The following is a 22965-nucleotide window of genomic DNA, read 5'->3' as shown; positions in this document are numbered from 1 at the left end:
TTAATATTTTCTGTAGGTTTTCATAGTTCTTTCTGATAACAGAAGTGTGTGAAGAAATTGGAACTGATTAGCAGCTAGTTGCCCTGCTAGTTACTTTGCTATATGATCGACAGGGAGGTCTAAATTAATATAAAATAATGAAGCAATCTCAGTTGTATAGGGACCTGACTTGGAACAAGGAAGAAGCAGGCTGAGAGCTGGGGATGTGTGGTAATGCACTGACAATTGTTCAAGCAGCTCTCTGGCAGATCACATACCTATCTAGTAATTTTATTTTCGGTCTCAGGACTGAATCAATCTTAAATAGAAAAATTGTATGTCATGTATGGGCAGAAAGGAAGACAGAGTCTGTGCATGAAATCTAACTTATCACCAGTGGTGGGATGTGAAACACATGCACAAATGGAAGACTAGATCATACCATATGGAATATAGCTCTTATCTAATAAATTACTGTTTTTTTCTTTTATTAAGAACTGCCCTCCTACTGTTTAATGTTTCAGAGATTTTCAAATAGAAAGTGCCAAGTCTTCTCCCACTTATATTAACTGAGGCTTAGCAACACATAAAAGACTGTTTTTAATCAAAAATATAGAACCACTTTATGAAAAAATGTAAAGTATATTTTGCACAAAAGCTGTTTTGGCAACACAAGTAGAAGTTGTTAGCTATAACACATGGGAGCCTCTGCTATACTCTCAAACATAATTTTAGATAAGAAAAGTGGATGGGGAAAAACAGAGCCAGGAAAATAAACTGTGTGTGTAGCAGAAAAACACTTGCATTTACAGTACTATCCAGCTTCTGGAGAGAAGCCAGAGACCCTCACATGAAATCTTTCTGTGCTTTTAACACAGTTGAAAAGCTTCAGGGATTTTTAATTGTATAAGCAGTTAGGGGGAAATGAGATTCACTGAGAGGTCTATGTCCAGCCAGTACTAAATGTGATGACTGCATCTCAGCATCAGTCATTTAGAATATGAACTTTCTGACTAGCAACTCATATGCATTTACCAAAATTGAAATTCAACAAGTTAGCAGTTTCTTTTCAGTCTGATTATACAGTCAGCATCCCAAAGCTAAAGCATGTACAGTAGGTCTCATACCTCTGAAATACAGTTAGATGTTTGGTTATCTTTTGATTTCAAATAATGCAGGTCTTCCAGTATTTATATTGTGATAAAATTCTAGAGCTTTAAAAATCTGCCCTTCACACAAGCCTAAGCACAGATATTTTAAAATTACTTAATGTACATCTTCATATTTTGTTAAGGCATGAACAATGGCATATGAATGGGAACAGCTTCCAGAAAAGCATATCTTTTTGACAAAGGCCAGTCCAAGCACATCACACCAAAGGACTAACCTGAAGCCAGAAATGACAGTGTTGTGACCCAAGAGTTTTTAACAAAAATAGTTGAAACAAAATGGAAATTTTTCTCTTTTTCTTTTTTTTTTTTTTTTTTAAATTCAAATTGTATTACTCTTAATGTCTGTTTAAAGCACCGGTTGCAGTTTTGCGCTTACCACCTCTTCCGAGTGACTTTGGATATCTCATCTGCTTCTTTATTTCTGAATTTTCAGTGTATGAAACTTTAAAAGGTTTGTTTCCTTTTTTTCTTTTTTTTTTTTTTCTTTTTTTTTTTAGTTTTGATGGCTGCTGCAAAATTAGAAAGATCCAGAAGTGGTCAGGGGCCTGGTCTAATGCACTTCCAAAAGTCCATTATAAAGATGAATATAAATGCATATGATATGGTTTTTCCGTAGACCCACAAACCACGCTTAGCTATAAGAAACATATTGTGCATAGTTATTTTTTTTTTCTTCAGAGTGATATGTTTACTAGGTCTACATTCTCAATTTACCACAGTACAGGAATGTCTGCTTTACTAAAGCCAGGATCCTTTCGCAGTTCCCAGTAGGTTTCATTGGTAACCCAGGCTTCTCTTTGATTAGCATCAATAACTTTTCTGTAGAAAGGGGGAAAAAAAGAGAGATAAAGAGATGAAGAAAGTTTTTACCTTAGATATTGCTCTTATGCTATATAAAATCAAATTCCACACTTCTCTGTTTTAATGCAGTATTAAATCAAATTTCATATTTCTAAAGAACACAAGAACAGACAAGAATTTAAAAACAAGAATCAACCTCTACCTATATCAAAAGCAGAAGACAGAAAAGACAGCTGAGACTGAAAATCTGTTGTTTGATCTGTAAGAGCAGGTCTTAGAGCCACCTAAAACCCCTTTGTTCACTACAGATTCTGATTATGTGAAGAGGATTATCCAGTAGATATAGCTCACAAAATGTAAGCCTTTAATAATTTATTTTTTTGTCTCTGCATTTTGCTTGTATAATGCTACAGTTATATCAAACACATTCAGTATTTTCACTTTTGATTCCCCATGTTAGACATGAGGCTACTTGGCATGACTATTCCTTGTTTCAGAAGACTACTTAATTAAAAAACAGTCAATGAAGAAACACCTTCATTCAAAAATACATGCATTTTAAATGTATACATATACATTTATATATACATGTTATATATATGTATGACGTTGCTTTTCAGGTCACATGGTATTACTTGTCTATGCAATGACTTTAAAATGCCCCTAGTTAAATCTTAGATCCTAATATTATACTTCTAATTCTACTTCAGCAGGAAGGCTTGTATAGCTGAGGCCCATTATGAGAAAATGATCATTTAATTATGAAGCTTAACTGTAAAAATTGTTTCAGAGAAGCAGGTATCAGATATCTTACTACATTACTTAGAAATGCAACTTTCCAAGCTTTCATGGTTATCAGTCTGTGTTGGTAGTAATTCTTGTAGTATTTCATTCACTTACACGATGGAAAACAGAGACTTACTACTCAAATGAAAAGACTCACTTAAAAAACTTGGGTACATATTCAATGCCGTTTTCTTCCATGTACCGCCTCCGAGCTCTCTGGAGTTCCTCTATTCTTTGTTTCTCAGATGCTGCTGCTTCTATATTTCCTTCCTCCAGAAGCCTGTAGGAATAACAGCAGGCTGTATAGCAATTACACAGTGTCTAAACCAAAGGATTTTCCAGCACCAATCATCATAAAAGGCAAGCAGAAGCCAAGTGTGTTGTCAGTGTTGTACTTTCAGATCCAGCCTGAGACGCGACTCCCCAGCTACGCATACCTGACCTAGAGCCTAAGGCACACGCTTTGTTCAGCAACTTCAGCATATCACAAACACTGAAGAACTGTGAACTGAGATTTGGAAGGAATTCGTTTTGCTTCTATCCATAGCAGAAGTGCAGAACATTTCAGAGCCTGTTTTCTAGTTTGTCATGAGGAATCTGCCCCAAGGTTACACTATAGCTCTATGGCATCAACAAGAAGCTTTCTAATTTTCCTCAGCTGGGCTAAGCAGAAATTTGAGTACAATACTGACTATCTTCTCTACTAGCAGAATCCTCCACAGCTTAATTCAGACTGCAGTGAAGATACAGACAAAATTCAAGACTCAGCCAAACCCAGTTTTGAGCCCACCAAATATTAAATGGATAAATAAGCATTCTTGCCTTTGATCTGGCCTGAATCGTGCATCTGTTGCAGGAAGAAGATCTTTCAGTAAAGGATCTAATTCATTGAGCTCAATAGCAAACCTTGTGAAGCCGTAATAACGCTCATAATTGGTTGGCATGGAGCCTGTACACATAAGACAAAGAAAAAAGCTTTTAAGCTATCACTGTAAATATGCAAGACATTTCTTCATTTACAAACTTTTAACAGAAAAATATTTTACTCTTCCAGTTAAAAAGCGTCAAAAGCTATTCTTTAAGTGAAACAAAATTCAATAAATATTAATATCAACTGCTTATCCTGCAGAGATTGTAATTATATGTTAATAGACTCAAAGCTTTTATCATCTTCCCACAATTTTAAATAAAAACTAATTATTTCAAGCTTTTCAAATTAAAAACAGTTTCCTGTTCCCCAGAAAGTGGGTCTATGAAATGTCTGTCTAAAATCTAGCCTTAACTAGATTTAGAGTTCATTTTGGAACTTAGCACACACTCACAGACTGATTCGACACTACAAGGAGTCAGAACAGACATTGAAGAGAGCAGGGTGCAAAGTAAGGTTCAAAATACCAAAAATAAAAATATGATTTAAAATTCTAAGAACAATAATTCTTGGATAATGCATGTATGAAAGATACAGGTACAAAGGATGACTAATTCAACCTCAGGCCTTTAAGCAAGCAGGAAGTTGAAATCAGATCCTGAAAGTCCCAGGTGTTCACCATCTCTGAAGACCAATCCTTTAGGCTAATAATGCATTAGGACAACAAACTTAATAAACCCTATTTGGTGAATCCAAAAAAGTTACCCTGCTCTCTAGCAGAATGCAGACAGGCCAGCTCAGATGCCCAATTTTTTTTCTTTATTTTATTTTTCTGTTGACCCCAAGGTCCTAGCACATCTGATCAGGGGTCAGACCAAGATGTACAAGATTACACCCTGTAAGAACATTTCCATTTACCATTATTATAAACACATGCAAATTGTTGTTTGTCTAGACAGGGATTGTAATTTCTCTAGTATTATTTCATGTATTTAAAATGTAGGCTAAAACAGCTTCACACCTCCCAGAATTTTTTACAAGCTTCTTACCTGGCCTCCATATGCATTTGGCTGAAGGTGCAACCCCACAATAGAGGCCTTCATGCCACTTTCCAAAAAGACGGTGAACCACCTTCCCTTCTTGATCTATCACAACACCCTGGACCTCATTTACATTTGAATTCCAGTAGTTCACCTGCAAGTTTAACCAAGAATTACTAGATCACACTGCTTCTCCAATAACCCATTGTACTAATACACATAATTAATGTATCTTGGCACGTGGTGCCAACTGTCCAAATTCTATGTTGGAGTGCCTCACCTGGAACTAAGAATACCAAAATTGGAAAATCATATGGTCCTAACACTAACTGATTTAGTATAGGAGAAACACTGCATAATTTGCAATGCGATTTTGACATAAAAGCATTTAAATTAACTGCACATCTGGGAACTACATTGTCATTCATTAACCCAAATCCCACACAATTCAGCAAAAATAACCCTTTGCCTGTCAGAGCCAGCTAACACTCCTCTTTCTATATGAGGAGGTATTGAATATACCTGTACTTGTAATCTTTTCATGGGTGCTGAACACTGCTCTATGCAGCAGGGAAGACATTCAGCCAATATTACGTGTTATTTCTTTCTGTTTCTCTTTTCTGTTTTGCTTTTCTTAGGCATATTTAGCTCTTACACCTTCATCCAAGAGCCAGTTGCCCATTCTCAGATTATCCAACAAAACACAAATTTCAGATTTATGTTAACACCCCATTGCTAACACTAAAATGGTATCAATGTCTTTTGTTGCAATGTGAAGACAAATTTATTTTTAGGGAAAATACTTGATAGTAACATAGCTATACAAACTTCTATTTTTATATATGGTCCTTGCCTGGGTATTAACCAAAGCAGCAATACAAACATGTAAAAAGATAAAATATTGACCAGCAAATTCTAGTAGAAGGAGAAGCAAAATGGCATGGTAGTGTACAGTGACTAAAAAAGACATTTCATTTTCAATCAAAAACCAGCAACAGCACACAGCTATACAGCATTGGAACACACTGATCCCAAATGTTCAGTGGAATAGAATCATACTAATTGACATAGCATTCTCTTTGACAATTTACATTTTATGAATAGTGATAAAAGGAATAGAAGATAAAATGTGGAATATGGACTTCAGGAATAGTGAAGAAACAGCTTGATGTACCTTTAAATTACACAGTTATATGAATATAAGATATATATTAACATCCATATGTTACCTTGACAAAAGTGAGTTTACAAATACAAACACTGCTTTTTGTGTTTCTGATAGTTATCTCTCCATAGTGCTCTATCCATCTCCTTCCACTAAGAATATTATGTATGCAAGTAGTGACTTTGTTCCAGACATAGTAGTCTCCATACCTAAGAACAGATTAAGAAGTAGTTGGCAACATCTGTTCATCATGATCATTACTGACAAAAAAGTAAAACATTGCTCCTTTATTGTAAAAACAAACGATATTGCCCAAAAACAGCTGCACAGATGACAAAGTCCTGTATCTGGTTACATCACTAATCCTCCTTAGAGAAGCCCACCTAAGCTCCAGGGCACAGAACAACAGAAACACACTGAAGCCCGGCATGGTCTATTCACTGTCCTATTCCAGAGCATGAAGTGCTTTGGCCACAATTCCTATAGGGACAGGACAGTGACCCAAAGATCTACATGAGGCTGAATTAAGACTATAAAACAGAAAATGTAATTAAATCACAAATAGATCAAAATAAATATGATAAATCAAGGAAAGGAAGAAGGAAGCCAGGAGCACACTAGCACATCATCCCTTTGCCTTTGTAACAACTATCCAGTTGCATCTCTAACATCAGACAAGAAAATAAAACCAGAGAATTATATTATGCAAAGCATATTCTCCTTCACAGTTTAGGGAAAGGCGTGCAGACAGAAGACAAAGCTGCTCCAGAGTGCATTTACTTCAATCTTAAGAGATGGATAAAGTGGTGAAGTGATGCTATACTGATAGAGGCAGAAAGAAAGGCTGGCTGCAATGTACAGGAGCAAGAACACCACAACAAAACCAGAAGACGTATTTAATGTACCCACTCCTTGCATATTCTTAGGATTTACAAGCTGCAACTAGTCTCACTGGTGGTGAAGCTACTGCTTCTCATTACTCTGCCAAACCATCTTCACACAAAGAATTAAGAATCTACTTTGGTTTATCCACATTTTGAAAAAAGACCTTTCATGGTCTGGTTGTTCTGAGAGACACTCAGCAGCCTTAGGACTGAGAGCTTTAGGACAGCCCCAGCTGCTGGCAGTCCTGCATTGCAGCCTTGTTCAGCTCATCGCTGCTGTACATACAAAACATGGGTTCTCTCTCCTAAAACATTTCTATCCCCCTCTCTCCATCACATTCTAGAGTGTCTGTTTTTCTTCCAAAACCCAAAATGGATCTTCAGGCTCAAAAATATTCCAGTAGCCCCACCTGAATACTAAGGAGAGATTAGAGCTGGGCACCAACTCTCATCAGTACAATCCATGTGATGTCTGCTCACCCCAACCCATTCACAAGGCAGCACAGACTGGAGTGCACCCAAGGTTGAAAACAAGAGGAGAATAGCTTACTTTGGAAGAGTCACATTCAAGGTTCCAACAGGCAGAATTTCCATTGATTTCCCCCAGAATTTGTTTTTCCACCTGATATCTGAATATAATAGTGAAATACTTAAAAAATTGAAATGACCAAGGTCTCCCCCTTGCACTGATCTGTGTGGCACCAGATCATCTGTACTGGACTACCCAATTCTACAGGGCAGTAGATAGTAAGAATTTGCCATGAAAATACTAAAGAAAAAATACTAGAAAATTACATTAGGTCAGAAAAATTAGATGTAAGTTTAATTAAGAATTGTGTCTGTGCTGCATGATTATCAAATCTCTTGTGCAAACATTCAATACAAATTAAAGGCATACACCATTTGGTACAAAGAAAGAAAGAGTAATTCTTCAACTGTAAAAAGAGCTGCTTGTGTTTGTAAGAAATAGTAATTTTATTGGTAAAAACCTGTTAAATAGGAGAGTATAAACAGGCTGCAGCTGACAGAGGAAGTTGTAGCATGTTTGTTCACTGTTAATGAGAATTTGGAGTAAAACAGATCATCAGTTTATAAGACATCACTTCAAAATAGTAAGTATAGACATTCTGCGTAAGTTCCAAATGCAAAGCTCAGCTTTTACAAAGTTTTTGCTTGACAATAAAAAAGGAGTTATGCTTTTGAAGTAAAAAGTGTACCTTGCCAAAACACAAAGTTTTTCGATTCACAGTGACAGGCCGAAATGGGAGGATGGTGGCTAACCTGAAACACAGTTTGGTTGAGTCAAAAACATTTAATTTTCATTCCTAGGACAGTACAATTTTTTTTGCAATATTAAAATACTAAATAGCTCATGTTGCTATGAAAACAGATATAACTTAAGTGATTGTACTTAAAACAGTTACTAGTGATTACTAGAAAGATGTACTCCTTCTAGCCTTTAATGAAGTTCACTCATATTAACAATATTTATTTACTCCTAAGAAAGAAAACCATTCTAAGCAGAAAGAAAAAATGGGATCGTTCTATAAAATGAAGAACAAAAAGTGGACATCTAAACAGGAGTGTCTATCTAGAAACAAGGTTTACCTGCTCTGAGAAAAATCGAAATCCTTTGTCTTCTCTAATACATTCATAAGTTTCACCAAGCACTGGGTTAAATGGTTTGCTTCCTGCTCTGAAGTAGGTAGAGGCATAGCCTGATGCTGCAAAGGCAGCTATAAGAACCTGTAAAAACACAGACCAGAACATGAGAATAGCAGACATTCTTGTGTATGTGCCATCACTGTGTGGTACCACATAACTCATTTTGCTCAGGGACAACTAGATTAATGAAGCATGCCTGAGAATGAAACCATGCATCCCAGCCAGAACCAGTATACACTTTATTTCTTCTGTTGATAGGATTTCTTTTTCTTCATGGCCTCATTCAGTCTTTCAACAGTCCCTTAAAATGACAACCTGCACATGACACAGTTTTTCTGCCTTTGACCAGGCTTATCATTAGTGACCTAAAACAGACCCAGCTCTAGTCCTTCTTCCCATGAATAAATATTATGTAATAACTTCTAATTACAAGATCACATACCATTTTCCTATGGGAACTATTTTATTTAGTAGCAAACATAAACAGTTCGCACTTAGGATGTTCTTAGTCTCGAGTTAGCTCCAAATCTTCCATACATATACAGCCTTAACAGCCAGCCCTTTTGTCTATATGTACAACCACAATTTAATATTCTCTCAGCCAGGCCTGACAGGCTGTGAAGTGGCATGCCATGGTAATTTAGTTTACAGGTCACATTTGCAGAGTTTTCAAAAAAATCACATCAGCCAGTCAGAAGTCCAAACAAAATTTCAGAAAAACAATAGAGGGATAAAAATTAGTCAGCTATTGGCAATATGCTACCAATGGGACAAATCTTAACCAGGTTCTCCTCTGCTAGTGAGGACACAGCCCTCATGTGAGGTTTTATGTGCTTAGTTTTCTTCCCACTGTGTAATGGGTGCTCCATTCTCTATTCACTTTATATTATTCAGAAATGCAGCCTCGACAAAATTAACACTGCTTTCACAGGCTTTTCTTCAACAGTAAAAATCTTAATTCTTCTAAAACTGTTTTCAGATTAATTTCAACTGCCTTTTCAATTTAACTACAAGACACTGCAGAGAAATGAAGGAGTTTACTAACCCTGTGATACAGAGAGCAATGTGAAAAAAGAAAGGTTTCCACTATTTTTGGATGCTTATAGAAGATAACAAAGTTCTGATCTTTCAGAGAACAGTGAACAAGCAGTAACATATTCACAGCATTCCTGCCACAAGCTTTGGGTATTCAGTTTTTTTCCAAGTAGTCCCATATGCCTCAGTTCAGGTGCAGTTTGCATTTTTAGAGGTGCTGTTAAAAAGTTTGGCTTGTACTCCCAAGTACTGCAGTAGACATCTGTAGCAGAGAAGGGGATTGAATCCACATTTTCAAGAAAGCTTTCAGTTGCACCATGGCTTTTCATTCCTGAATTCTCCCTACTTCAATATTGACCTTTCAAACTTTTCAACAAAGGCAGCAATCAGTCTGTTTTACTCCTTGCAAAGCTGCCAGCTCCTTACAGAATCTCCCTCCTTTTGTGAGGGACAGGATCACAGAATGCTCTGGGTTGGAAGGGACCCACTGTGATCCCCTTCTGTGTCTTGTATGAAAACAGAATGTGATGGTGAATAATTCAACTCCCTTTCTCAAGATAGGTTCAACTTCTTCAGTGTTTAGGATGCCTCACTCTCCTGCAGGCCTTGTGAACACGGCAGTTCAGGGACTTGAGTGTGCGACTGTATAAAGGCAAAGGCAACCTCTCTTCTCCCAGTTATCCACAGTGCTACCAGCCCCTACCAGGGAACAGCAGATATGTTCAGCAATGCTGCCAACCTTCCCTTACAGCCTTTCCCTGCACCTTCTGAGGAAAAGGAGACATGACAGGTCAAAGCACCCTGAGAGCTGAGCTCAGGCTGCTGGCTGTCAGTAAAAAAACCAAATCAGACTTACAGGGGAGCTGAAGTCAGGCTGTCCAGGCAAACGTTTTTCTGGTGTTTTGAAACTTCTCTCTTAGAAATTGCCTGGGAGGACATCTTATTCACACCTATATTGATCATAAGGCAGCTACAGACTTGATTAACTCTTGAAGGCTGCTGGATTTGAACATTAAAAGCCAGAAAAGTATGCTGCAGAGCTAGAAACTTCCAATGCCTACATCTACTGTCATAGAGCATTAGATCAATCTTAAATAAATGAGTTACAACTGCAGGACTTGGTTTGAGGTCAAGAAAAGTCCCACGGCCTTGTTCAGATCAAACCTATGACCTGTAACTGTTCACACTTTTCTGACCCAGCAGGGAGGTCTGTTGTCTGTGACCAGAAGGGGAAAGAGAAGACCCTACACAGACCCCACTCAACAACTCCCTTTTAAACACAGACAGAAGAAGTGCTACACTAAATGCATTACCATGCGTTCATAAGGATCATCTGTTTCAGCAGCCTTGTCTAAGAGTTCACTGTATTCCAACTCTTCACAAAGATGTTGCAAGGTATTCAGAGGTTCGTTTAGCTCAACTGGCATGGATACTTTGGAAAGATCTTTACCAATGTTATTCCTCAAAATATTCCACAGATTGATGTTACTGGTGTCAGGGCTGGGAGCTGGGAGACAAGTCCTCCGTCCATTTCTGAATGCGCCTCCTGTCAGCTCACCATTAAGAACTGGGAAGGGAAGAAAAATATTGTCATAAGAAAGTACCAGACTAAGAAAAACAGAGTCCTGCATTCAACCAAATCACTGCCAGAACAAACAAGCCCAACTTCATTGTTTGCAGCTGAGCAGGTCTTGTATTGACATGCAGTAATTCTGGTACATGAACATAACCAATGTAATTTCCCAAAGTTTGAAACACAGTATACTTTGCCGAGAAATGTTGTCTGCAACACTGGTGTTGTCCTCAGATATATTGTCACTCACATCACTGATATAAGATTCATCATCAGAAGCCTAAAACATAAATAAAATATCCATTAACTCAAATACATATAAAATATACTGACAAAACAGACAGAAATAGTTAACCGAAACACAAATATTAATTAAAAAAATCTCTATCCAATTAGAACTATTAGCTAAATAAACTGAATATTTCAATCTGTCCACAGTACCAATGTTGTCAAAACAAAGTGTTACGTTGTGCTCATGTTTCTGAATTCCTTATTATCCAAATACAGACATGAGATCTGCAAGAGGTGGTTTAAGTAAGATCAGGGATGAAAAAAATTGGTAACATAATGCGCTAGGGATGGAAGGTGAGAAGAGATAGTCAGATTTGTGCTGTTTGTAAAGAACCAAACAACGAAACATGACTTACATTTCAGCAAACAAATTATGTAAACATCAGTCTAGTATTTTGCAAAACAAGAACCTCATCAGCATTAAGAATGTTTTTAAAATTTATTTTACACAACTGTTTTTCTAGAAATATTACTTTTTTGACTATTTCTCTTATTACAGAGAATTATTTTATATTCATATGTAGTAGAAGATTTTTTAAAGAATATTTGAAAATCTAAATTTAATTGACTGCAGATTCAGCTGTAACTGTATGTCATCCTTAGGTGGAACTGCAATCGCCTGGAAGGGACATGTACTGAATGTACGTTACTCACACAACTAACTTGCAAGTCAGTTTTACACTTCAGGGAACTCCTGCACCTCTTTATGTGATCTCAGGTTTGTTTATCTACACTTTACCAATTTTGATACCTTTTTATTCTAAGTAGCATTACTAAAAATAAAAAAAATTCACTAACTCTGTCCTGCAGCATGCTGTCACAGCCTACCTCGTTTTCTGATGAGCTGGCGGACAGAAGCACTTCCTGTGCGTCAAAGAACTCGGAAACAGATTCAGACATAGAGAGCCTGCTTTCATTAGAAACTTGCTGAGACAGTGGCAAACTGACGTGAATTTGTTCACCCGTCTGTAAATAAAGCACAGAAAAGTAAAAGTATTATTTCTAATATTAAAGAAATACACGTAGAAGGGGTAAATCACCTGAATAAGATTTCTATGATAAATACAAGCACAGAGCATAAAGACAGCATTTTAGTAGGACTTTGTGTGTACCTAACAGATGACACTGAGGATGACAAAATAAAGTGCATTTTGAACAGTGAGATACATGTCTTCTTTTGAGGCCTGCCCAGCATCTACTGCCAAGATTTAGCAGCATGAAACTGCAGATCTAGTTCTCTATGCAGAGGATTGATTTTGTGGACAATAGCTGGGTTGTGTCAGACATGTTCAACCATGAATTTCAGATTAAATCACCTCTGGTAATAACAAATTATGTCACTGGGAGCTACTTTTGATACAACTAAAATTTAATTATAAAGATTTATAAGGTCTGGGAGCCATAAGTTACTTTCCAAATAAATGACCTTGCAAACCAGTTTAGTAACAATGATTGAAATGCTTGAATATTTAGGAAGATAGCTATAATATGTATTTTATGGGCTTCTATTCTATGTTTATACTCCAAATCTCATTTGCATTATGCCATTAACACTGACCCAATACTACTAAAAGAAATTAACTCTCTACAGTTTATTATAAAGAAATGTAACAGCAAAGTCAAGGATTCAAAACTGTGCTATGTCGATGTCAGTAGTGCAACAGGCTAAAACAGTGAAATAGACCCTCCTCTTCCTGCTAGTGATGGGTGGAACACCAGATCAGTGTTACCCTGCAGGCTATCACATTAAGAAAAAATTACGATGCTCTCCCTGTACCATTTTACCACAGGATCTGTTGCTGTGGAGGGAAATAGATCTTGGACTTAATCCCTTAATTCATACAGCATGTTGTTCCTGGGAGATAATACAGATGAAACTACTGAAGCCCTTTTAAACATGGTTAACTCTTCAGATTGCAACACAATCCCCGTTATAATCTCATTCCAGAACTCCTGCATATGGTTTTGTTGACATCTTAATTCTGTAGAATTATTCTATACAGTTACCTCAAAAAGTACTAACAAAACATCCCCAAAAAGCATAAACAAGCCAAGAGGTCAAAACCCTTTTTTTTTTCACTAGGTCTGATAAAACTGTAGATGGATTGTGATGCTTGGTGTTTGTTTATAATGAAAACAGAGGTTCATTTTACCATAATCATTACAGGAAGTGACCAAAATTTTGAGGTTTCACATAAACTAGAGGAACTTGGAAAAATACACATGCTCCTACATGCTCCTACCTGAAAAAGACCCTCACACAGGCTTTATCTATGTGCTACAAGACTATAGACATATATATAAAACAAGTTAAGATAACTGAATGAGAGATCTGGAAACTTTAAAAAATTTCTTCAGTCAGGCTTAATTCTACCAAGACAATGATGAACAAATGAAAAAGGAACAGCTAACCAACAAAAATTACAGAACAGAAGAGAAGGTCATGCCCAGAACTCCACTGTAGTTTGCTGTGCTGTGGCACCACTTCACTTCTATGTTCTGTTGCTAGCCTCCAGCAAGTTTGATTTTTGGAAAAATTGTTTAGACATTTTCAGAAAGCAAATAAACAAAAAAATTTTACCTTTTTTGTTTGTTGCCAGAAATATCTAGGAGACAAGACTATGTTAATTGAAATGGCATATGCATAGAAAAAAATAGTGGAAATGACAAATCAAAAACATTTTTGTAAAATGCAAGCAGAATGGTTGCCAAAGTGACCATACTAATTGTAATACATTATAGTTCACAAATTCAGATTAGTCACGAGAGAAGCTCACTGGTATAAATACAAATGTTTGTTAATCTGTTGACTAAGGAAAGCAAAACAAGAAAAACTAAATGTTGCAAAAAATATTAGTGCAGTGCTTGGTTCATGGACTGAACCTTTTGATTTTAACAATACCACTTAAGATTCTAAACATGAGGCCCTTTACACACTTGCAGAATCAGGTCATTAAATTATTAATTGTTCTGTTGATTTGGCAAGAAACTAAGGTACAGAATTGGTTAGCTACTGTGTAATACATTCAAATGTAGTAAAACCTCACTAATTCCCACAGCCAACAATTAATATTCCAAAATTGGAGTCCTTCTCTGTTCCAGTAAAGAGACCAAGCTCAGTTCTTTCATTTCTGACATATGAAAAACAAAAGACTGAAGTTTTATTGTAGATAAGAAAATATAACCTTACTTTTTCTATGACTTAATATTTGCCAATCTGAAAAATTCAATAAATTTCTACGTGTGTTTCAGCTATTTAGTGAGAATTAGCAAGGTTTGTTTGTATTCTAAATCCATTAAAGGCCAAAGTCTTACCTCATCAGGACTAGGGATAATATTTACACTGACAACCTGATCACAAATAACAGATTCTGAATGTATTCTGTTCAAGCGACTTCTTAGTTCAGCATTCTGGTTGAGAGCCTTAAAATAAAAATTTTAAATTTCATTTAAAATTAAAATGTAAACAATAAAAAAAAATAAAAAGAAGAAGAAAAAATAAAAATAATAATAAGAAAAAAAGCTTCTTTCCAGCAATTTCCTAAAAAAAAAATCACAGAACCTCCTTTCTTTCATTTATAGGGACATACCTATTTTGAGATCCTCTCTAACATTACTTCATCTTTGGTTACACTGTCTTCACTGTTTTTCAGGAGACAGGGGGATAGATGTTCTCCCACAATGTAACACTGGCATTCTACCTCAGTTTTTCAGAGAGCTCCTTGGCAGGTGTACTGGTGGGTTATGTACATTATGGAAATGGGGAGTGAATGCAGCAACAAAGAGTGAAACTGCAGAACAATAAATGGGAACTACCCACAAAATGTCCAAAGAAGCAATTGTTGGTTTACAAGTATACAGCTTCTTCTGAGTCAAGGTTATCAGCACGCAGAGGCTGCAAACAGAAATTGCTTCTTTCCAGTAAAACCAACATAATTGCCAGTATCATTGTCTACCCATCTAGATCAATTTTATCGGTTTGCCTTTGTACTTATTTCAAGCTAGTGATCCACTACAGTATCACAAATACCAACAGAATAACACTGGTGTCTGGCATCTGCTGATTATTCTATTTTAAAGTCCAACCTTGATTATAAATGTGGGTGCATATATAATGTATTATCTGTTGCTTGGAAAGACTAGTGTACAAGATTCCGAAATCCAGAACTGTAATATGCTACATATCTAGAACATGGCTGATTTAGCCTTGATATATCCCCAGCACTGAGGATTATAGAAAAGAAGAACAGAGAGACATTTTGTTTCAGTAGCAAAGGATTGTTACAATGGAGTAAGACCCTTCTTCTGTCTCTCCCTTGTGCAGATTGAGGAATAGATTGCACAAATGTACTAAAACAAAGAAAGACCAAAGGAAAATGGGTAAGCTTAAACCGCCACTGAACAGCTTAAATTACCCAGTTTTGCTTTGTTCTGAAATGGTCTGGGCACGCTCCTAGTTGGCATCCCTCTGAGAGGGAAGGTAATGACCAACAGCAGCCTGACAGTAGCTTCTTCAACAGCTCAAACCTGGTCATGAGACTGGACAAACCTAGTCACAGTCAATTTTCCACTTCCTCTCCACTGAGATTGTGAACTAATGTGTGACAGTGACTTTTAAACTAACGTTGGAGGCCAGAACCAAGAAGAAAACATGATTCCCTATTTCATGCAAGTTGCTAATAAATATCCACAGGTTTTAGATAAATTTGTGTCAATAACCAGTTATGCTCCTAACCCATTTTTATCACAATGCACAGAAAACAATCTGCATAACAGGCTATGCATCTGCATCTATAAAAAGGTTTGTCTTTAAACATCTGCTCATATTTCTTGCAGATGTAGTCCTCCACACCAATCCATAAAATGCTTTTATGCTTCCTTGACAATGAATTTTGAAAAATTGAGTTATTTAGCAACCTGAGGATTTATTGTTGCTAATTTCTTCTCCCCCACTAAAGCAAATTATATTTTTTTTCCTTTAGTTTAATTGGGAGAAATGCCGGAGAGTTACAGGTCTGTATCTGGAAATCCAATTTACCAAAAACTATATTGCAACCCAGGATTCCTTTTGCATTTAGAGACACGGACATATAAAACAAACCTGACAACATATGGTCAAAATTAAAAAATTAATTACAAAAACAAAAATATTCCCTTGGCTGTGCTGGGACAGCTCCAAGAAAGACATTTAGCATTTGTATAAAAACATTTGATCCTTTTCCTTTACTTTGGAAAACCATAACATATATATGCTTCAACAAATGATATCCTTCACCTCCACATGCAGTGGGGCTAGATTTACATCATAACAGAATATGCCATAATTCTGGCTGAGAATTTGGCTTTTTCTTGGCTTCTTTGAGGTGAAAGGAAATGGCCAAAATACAAAAAAACATACTGCACTGGGCAAGACAGATGCGCTTGAAATCAAATCAAAAACATACCTGAGAGAGGGACTGTCTGAGGTGAGCTATTTGAGCATTGTGGCCTGTAAGATCCTGCTCTGAAACAATCCGTTTAAGCTTCTCCTTCTCTATAGCTATGCTGTTGAAGGCAGACTTCAAAAGAGAATGCACTAAGCAAAAAGAAAAAAACAAAACAGGTATTTTCTTGGCTACAGAAATCACATCGACATCTCACAATACTTCAGCAATACAGACACAGAGTGAGACTTCCATCCCACAGTAATGGACATTTGAAACAAGGGCCTGAACTTCAAGTAATCCATGCCAAATTAAGTACCAACACTTACAGCTTGCGATTGCAATGTGCTGTATGCTCACACGTATCTCATCTGAGCATATTCTTGGTGCTGAATACATGGAAAGGTGGATATTTGGAAAAACTGTGTCCAATACGTGTTATTTTCTTTCTGGTTTTTATTTGTACTTTTCAGAGTAACAGAAACATCAGTTCTGCTAGACTGAACTAATATTGTACTAATAAAGAGGATTACTTGGTCTTTAAACAGGTTTTGAATTTTTTAAGATGTCAGTCTCACATTTTTTCTATGCTTGTTATAGAACAGCAAACTGATAAGAAAACCTTTTTAAAATGGTATTTTTCAGTTTGTAGGACCATTCACTTACTGGCAATAAAACTGCAATTCAAAAGTACATTCCTGTAATAAGCTCTTTTTCCACTGATTCCATTGACACAGAAAACATTGTACAAAAATGAATTCACAGGATTATGTGCAGCAGTTACATTCTGAATAATCTTTGGGGAGAAATAATGCATTTTGTTGAGGACAAAAGATGTTTGCAAAATCAGTCACTTATTTACAGAACCGAGAAAGCAGTTCAGAAGACTTCAAAAACAATTTCAGAGTTCGCCTATCTCTACATTTACTACATGCATGGAAAATATAAGAAAGATAATATATACTGCCTTTGTGTAAGCCACCTGAACAGCTAAAAACTCTTATACAGTATCGCCCAACACAGATGAAAACCCTGGCCATAACTAAGTGAGGCCAATAAAGAAACACAACAGAGAAGCACATTACAGAAAAAGGCTGGGCGTCTCCAGCTACCTTTTTGTGCCATCAAGCAGAATTCTTCTTGAAGCTTCATGTACTCAGTAGAGCACTCCAGAGGGTCTGTCACATGGCTGGGGGGAGCCTGAAACTCAATGTCTGCACAAAGGTTGGGGTTGGATGAATGCAATCGAACGGGTGACATCGTAGCACTGAAAGGGACCTACAGCAAGAAACAGAAGAATTGCTGCAAAAGGTGTAACCAAACTTTTGACCTGTTGATGCAAAACAAAAATTTCTTCTGAAAAGACTTAGTTCACAATGTGAAGAATATAGCAAGAGTGAACATGTAACTTCTTACTCTCCTAAATCGCAACACAGCTGATGCAGACTTCTCTTTAATTTTTTCACTGAAATATAAAAAAGAAGGTCTAACAACTAACAGCTAATGATGGAGTATTTAAATTCTAACATTTACAAAAAAAGGATGATTTCCTAATGCTTAGAAGATTACTGGAAAACTGAACCATGAAACATGCTCCTTTATATTTGGACATTTGAGAGTAATTGTAGATGAGTCTGTTGTTGCAATACCAACATTTGAAGTATGAAAATTCCTCCACAGATCTAGAAATAGGATATAATATTATCAGATATATCACTGAAGTTTTTCAAAACTACTCATAAATCTGCAGTTGAAACTCACTGTACTGGCAATTATAAAGATGGAAGAAGCATACAGTCTTTCTATTATCTTTTTAACTAAACAAATAAACAATAACAACAACGCATTAAAATCAAAACTCCACCTGATTTTCATTTAAAATACATAGACCACAAATAAATGCAGAGAGATACAGTTTAGTAAGATCAAGCAAATAATTTAATTTCTTATCTTTCTACTTTGCTTTTCCCTCTACTTTTCAGGTACAGCAATAAAAAAAATGTAAATGCAAGATTTTCTAAGTTATATATACATGAATCATGTACTGAGAAGTTACCTGTATGCTACATGCACTCTATGGCTACTACTGCTATATAAGTGATGCGTGTGCAAGAGTGTTTTGTATTTTACTTCAATGTTATAATTTACATGCATCTATATGAAAATCAGGCCAAGAACAAAATTTTCAACTGTAAATGCAACAGAAAGGCATGCAGAACTACATTTTGTCACTTAACTATTAACCACAGTTTATTGTATCAAGCACTGTTTAGTACATTAAATCTATTTAATTTCATTAGATTGATCAAATGCATAAATCAAGCATTTTCACACTGCAGCCCAATGTAATCATTCAAATACGAAAAATGGGGCCAAAATATAAAATGTCTCTTCCAAGGCATGATAAAGAGCAGAAGATAATATAAAAAGTCATATTACTAAAAGTTATTATCAACAGATGAGTTCTAGAACCACTGTCATCAGTGGCTGAACTTGGTACATTGTTATTTGAAACAGTTTTATGAATTCCTTTCTGTAAAAACTGACATCAATACACATTTTAGTTTTAGGTTCTGATTATCCAATTAAACCCTCAAAATCCTGTTGGATCTATTAATCATTCCACTCATGAGTGTACTCTGTGAAATATGTTTTCCATGCTGTTCTTTCTTTGTTTCCAGATACATGTAGTGCATTCAATAGTAGATCTATGGCACCTATCTCATAAAAGCTTTATTCCTGCTCTCATTTATTTTGATTTCCAGCTATATCAACAAAGTACATATTTTTTTTATTTGACCTCATTTTAGCCACATATCAAGAAGAATTTGTTAACAGAAGATGTAGAATAAATTCCTTCTATTCATACTGGGTATTTAACCCTTTATCTTCTTCACAATTACCAGGTTGCCTGTCTCAAGACCCCAGCATAACATTAGGTTAATGGACTACTGTGGCTAAACGTAGGTTCATTTCAAATTACTTTTCACCTTTCCCTTTCTTAAATGGGAGAGCAGGTTTCCAGAACTTTCTGGCTGGGAGCATCACAAAGCTTCAACTGTTCAAGGTGGCTGCATAAGGGCAAAGTAGGTATCTACACTGTACCTGTGTGTATGGAGAACATACCCAACCCTCCAGACCATCCAAAGGCAGGAAAGAAACTGACACCAGCTATAAAGTCAGAGCTTGAGGGAGAGTCCCCCCCAGCCCCACATGTCTGTGGTGATGGGGCAGGTTCCCCAGACCCACAGGGACTGGCAGAGCAGTAGGCAGGCTGCCCACACATGCAGGGGGGGCTCTTTAGTCATTCTCTGATGAATCAAGCTGAAGAGATCTGCTTTAGATTCACCATTCTGCCTCAAACCTCAGATGGCCAGGCTAAAAAGAAAGGTTTCTGCAATTATGTTTATTGAAAAAAAATACTATTTTCAATTAAGCCCTAAAAATGCAATTTATGTGTTCTACAAATATGTCACACTACTTGCAAGAAATATACATTCACATGACAGAGACAAGTAGCCTTGCTGACAGCTTTAAATTGAAGAAATACTGAACTGTTGATTGACGTGAACTCTTTTAGAAAAGTTTCCAAGCTACTTTCCGTAACAGATGAAAAATAACCCACATCAAACAGCCATTTTCATTCTCTTGAATAGGGAACAGTCCAGGAAACACTGCCAATATAATTATCTTCCCCTTTTTTCCTTACATGTCTGTGCTTTCTCTCTGTATTAATGGTGGCTTGATCCCGACTTTACTACCCATTCTCCTTTTCATTGTTTTTTATTGTTGCTGTTTTGAAGGTTTTCGAAAAAATATTTAGCTTCTTGATCCATCCCTCTAGTTTTCCCCACACAGACACTTCTAGCCACAACCTCAGATGAACCTTGTTCCAACTTCCTGCTTTACACCAGAGGTGTTGTACCCACTCATCCATCACCTTCCTCAGAATTACGTGTTCACGTAGGAACAGAATGTTCCTGGCTGAGTGGGTTGTAAGGCAAACCTCTTTCTGCTGTACATTTAGCTGATAGAATTCTGTATCCCTCAGTCTGTGTGTACAGCTTCCCTGTCTGAGAGAAACAACCATTTTGTGCATCAGCCAGGAAGAACAGACCATGGCCAGGAACACTGCAACAGCCACAGAGTCATTTTGGTGCCTCTAGCTTTCCTTCCTCCTGCATTTTCTCCAGGTCCTCCAGAACATCCCTTAACAGGTCCTCACTTGAGCTGCAGGTAACATCTCAGCAATTCCCTGTCCTTAGTGCCTCCCAACCCCAGTCCAGCTGCATTTGTCTCCTGAAGCACTCCCTAGGTAAGGAGTACAGCCCTTGCCAAAGCTGTTCAACTGCTGCTGAGCCTTCTGGTTAGAGCCACCCACCAACACTGCTCAGCCCTGTAAACTGGGAATCAGGCAGGTGTCTGGGCTAGGCAGGCAGACCGACACGGCAATCAATTACAGAGCACGAGTTCAGCATCAGCTGATTACAGAGGAATAAATTTAGATGAGTTAATTTCAAAGCTGGAGAAACAATGATATGTCTCGTATGTTTTAAAAGAACATAGCAATAACTGAGTTTGTGGTTCAAGTAGCAGAAGCTCAAGATAGTTAGGCTTAACCAGAAACTATGTCAGATCTAGGGGATTTTAGCTTTGGCCTGAACAGCAGACCCTGGAACATCTCAGCCTGGTGAAGACATTTGCTGCTTGGGATAGATAAGGAGTTTGCATTAAAGCTCACTTCAGTCTTTGGCTGAACAGTCTTCCCTATCTAGCTGTTGTACTTATCTGTTGATGGATTAGTACAAATGTCTATATTGGGCCTTCCTTCCTTATGAGTACTTTCTTGATAAAGCAGCAGCTGAAGATATCCTCTTGATGGCAATTCAATTTCACAAACAGGACTTCCCACAACTAATTCCCAGCCCTGGTGCTGATTTCATAGCTCTCTATTTTCTGACAAAGACTTAGAGAATTAGCAAAACTACATACAGACACTGAGGTAGTAATATGACTTTTTGGGATTATGGAACATAAACAGAAGGTGCCTCAAATGAAAAGGCTAACCTTATGCTACTTATAGAAATATCAGGAAATTTTATAATTTCATGGTTATTTGTAACAAATCTCCTTAGTTCTATTGTCTTGCTATAACGGTCACAACATCTTTTATTTTCTATTCTGTATAGTCCATCCAAGATTTTCTGTGTGCAGGGCCTGAGTCTGTCACTTGCACTTACATAAGGAGGAGGGACATGTACCATGTACACAAGCTCAGACCCACATTAATGGAGCACATTTGTGTTGGGTCTGACCACTTCTAAGGAACTCAGCTGAAAGGGGGTAGCATAGACACCTCCAAAAAGTGCAAGAAACATTTTCATAAGCTTATTTATTACACAATCAAGTTACACAGCTTCCCATCCTTAGAGCTATCCCTTGATTTTTAAATCCACTCACTGTTGTAGCCACTGCAGCTGCCAGTCTCTGCCGGCGTCGTGTTGTGCTGAACTGGCCCTTCGGTGCCGGCCCTTCCTGACAGTGAATGCAAGAAAAGAAGGAAGTAGAAAAAGAGAAGGGAAGGGGTGATGGGACACAGGAAGATGAAAGGTGATCAGAAAAGGGAGAGGGAGAGTCTTTAAGTGGGTTTCCATTTTGTTTACTCTTATGGCCTACACACGTTGAGGACATATCATGTGTTTTCAGCTGTGCATGCCAGAGACATAAAAAGCTGGATCCTTCACTAAATTTATCTCCAGATGAGTTGGACTGCAGTGCACTCACTAATGCTAGAAAAAACAAATCGACTAGCATTGCCATTCAGAGTAATAAGGCAATAATGGAATAAGAGAACAAAAAGGATGCTACAGCATGCCAGAAAATAAAACAAAAAAATCAAACTCCTTCTGGAGTCATTTGACCATCTAGAAGATGAATTCTGAAAGAGATCACTTTGCAATAGTGGAAGTGCATAAACTGTGGTCACTGAAGATGTATGTGGCTCAATGGTAATATTTTTCAGTGTGTATGTTATCTGGTGAGTTTTCTTAAGTAAATATTCCTGTACAGAGCTCTGGCATTTCCACATTTATCCTTGAGCCTATTGAATAATTTTCTCCACATATCACTTTTTTGAGTTCCACCTGCTTGTCCACATAATTGAAGGCTTGGCTTCCAGACCAAGGCAAAAACTCAGATAAAGAAGCACAAATAAAAACTAAGTATTTCAATGACTGCTTCCTTTTCTTCATGTCTAACTTCTGGCCTCATCCTGCTTAATTTT

The 22965-nt window shown here is 37.1% G+C and overlaps 1 protein-coding gene across 7 annotated transcripts in view; it reads right to left on the bottom strand.

Annotated features, from left to right (window-relative positions):
- Positions 1–1779: 1779 nt before the first annotated feature.
- OSBPL6 (oxysterol binding protein like 6) overlaps positions 1780–22965 on the bottom strand; it is an 85184-nt gene continuing 63998 nt past the window's right edge. For 3 of the 7 annotated variants that reach the window (XM_021552443.3, XM_021552440.2, XM_021552441.3), the window contains exons 11-25: positions 22143–22217; positions 17795–17960; positions 16704–16834; positions 14575–14682; positions 12088–12225; positions 11161–11248; positions 10709–10962; positions 8304–8441; positions 7913–7976; positions 7246–7324; positions 5876–6020; positions 4656–4800; positions 3561–3687; positions 2896–3018; positions 1780–1970 (exon numbers count right to left, since the gene is read on the bottom strand). In XM_021552443.3, coding sequence (XP_021408118.1) covers positions 1862–1970; positions 2896–3018; positions 3561–3687; positions 4656–4800; positions 5876–6020; positions 7246–7324; positions 7913–7976; positions 8304–8441; positions 10709–10962; positions 11161–11248; positions 12088–12225; positions 14575–14682; positions 16704–16834; positions 17795–17960; positions 22143–22217 — 1890 coding nt within the window. In that variant the 3' untranslated portion in view covers positions 1780–1861. The remainder of the gene's footprint in view (positions 1971–2895; positions 3019–3560; positions 3688–4655; positions 4801–5875; positions 6021–7245; positions 7325–7912; positions 7977–8303; positions 8442–10708; positions 10963–11160; positions 11249–12087; positions 12226–14574; positions 14683–16703; positions 16835–17794; positions 17961–22142; positions 22218–22965) is intronic. The other 4 variants (XM_021552444.2, XM_021552446.2, XM_021552445.2 and 1 more) reach the window with 3 other exon arrangements.

Source organism: Lonchura striata, chromosome 8, assembly GCF_046129695.1.
Source record: "Lonchura striata isolate bLonStr1 chromosome 8, bLonStr1.mat, whole genome shotgun sequence".
Taxonomy (NCBI): Eukaryota; Metazoa; Chordata; class Aves; order Passeriformes; family Estrildidae; genus Lonchura; species Lonchura striata.
This window is presented reverse-complemented; position numbering and strand designations above follow the sequence as displayed.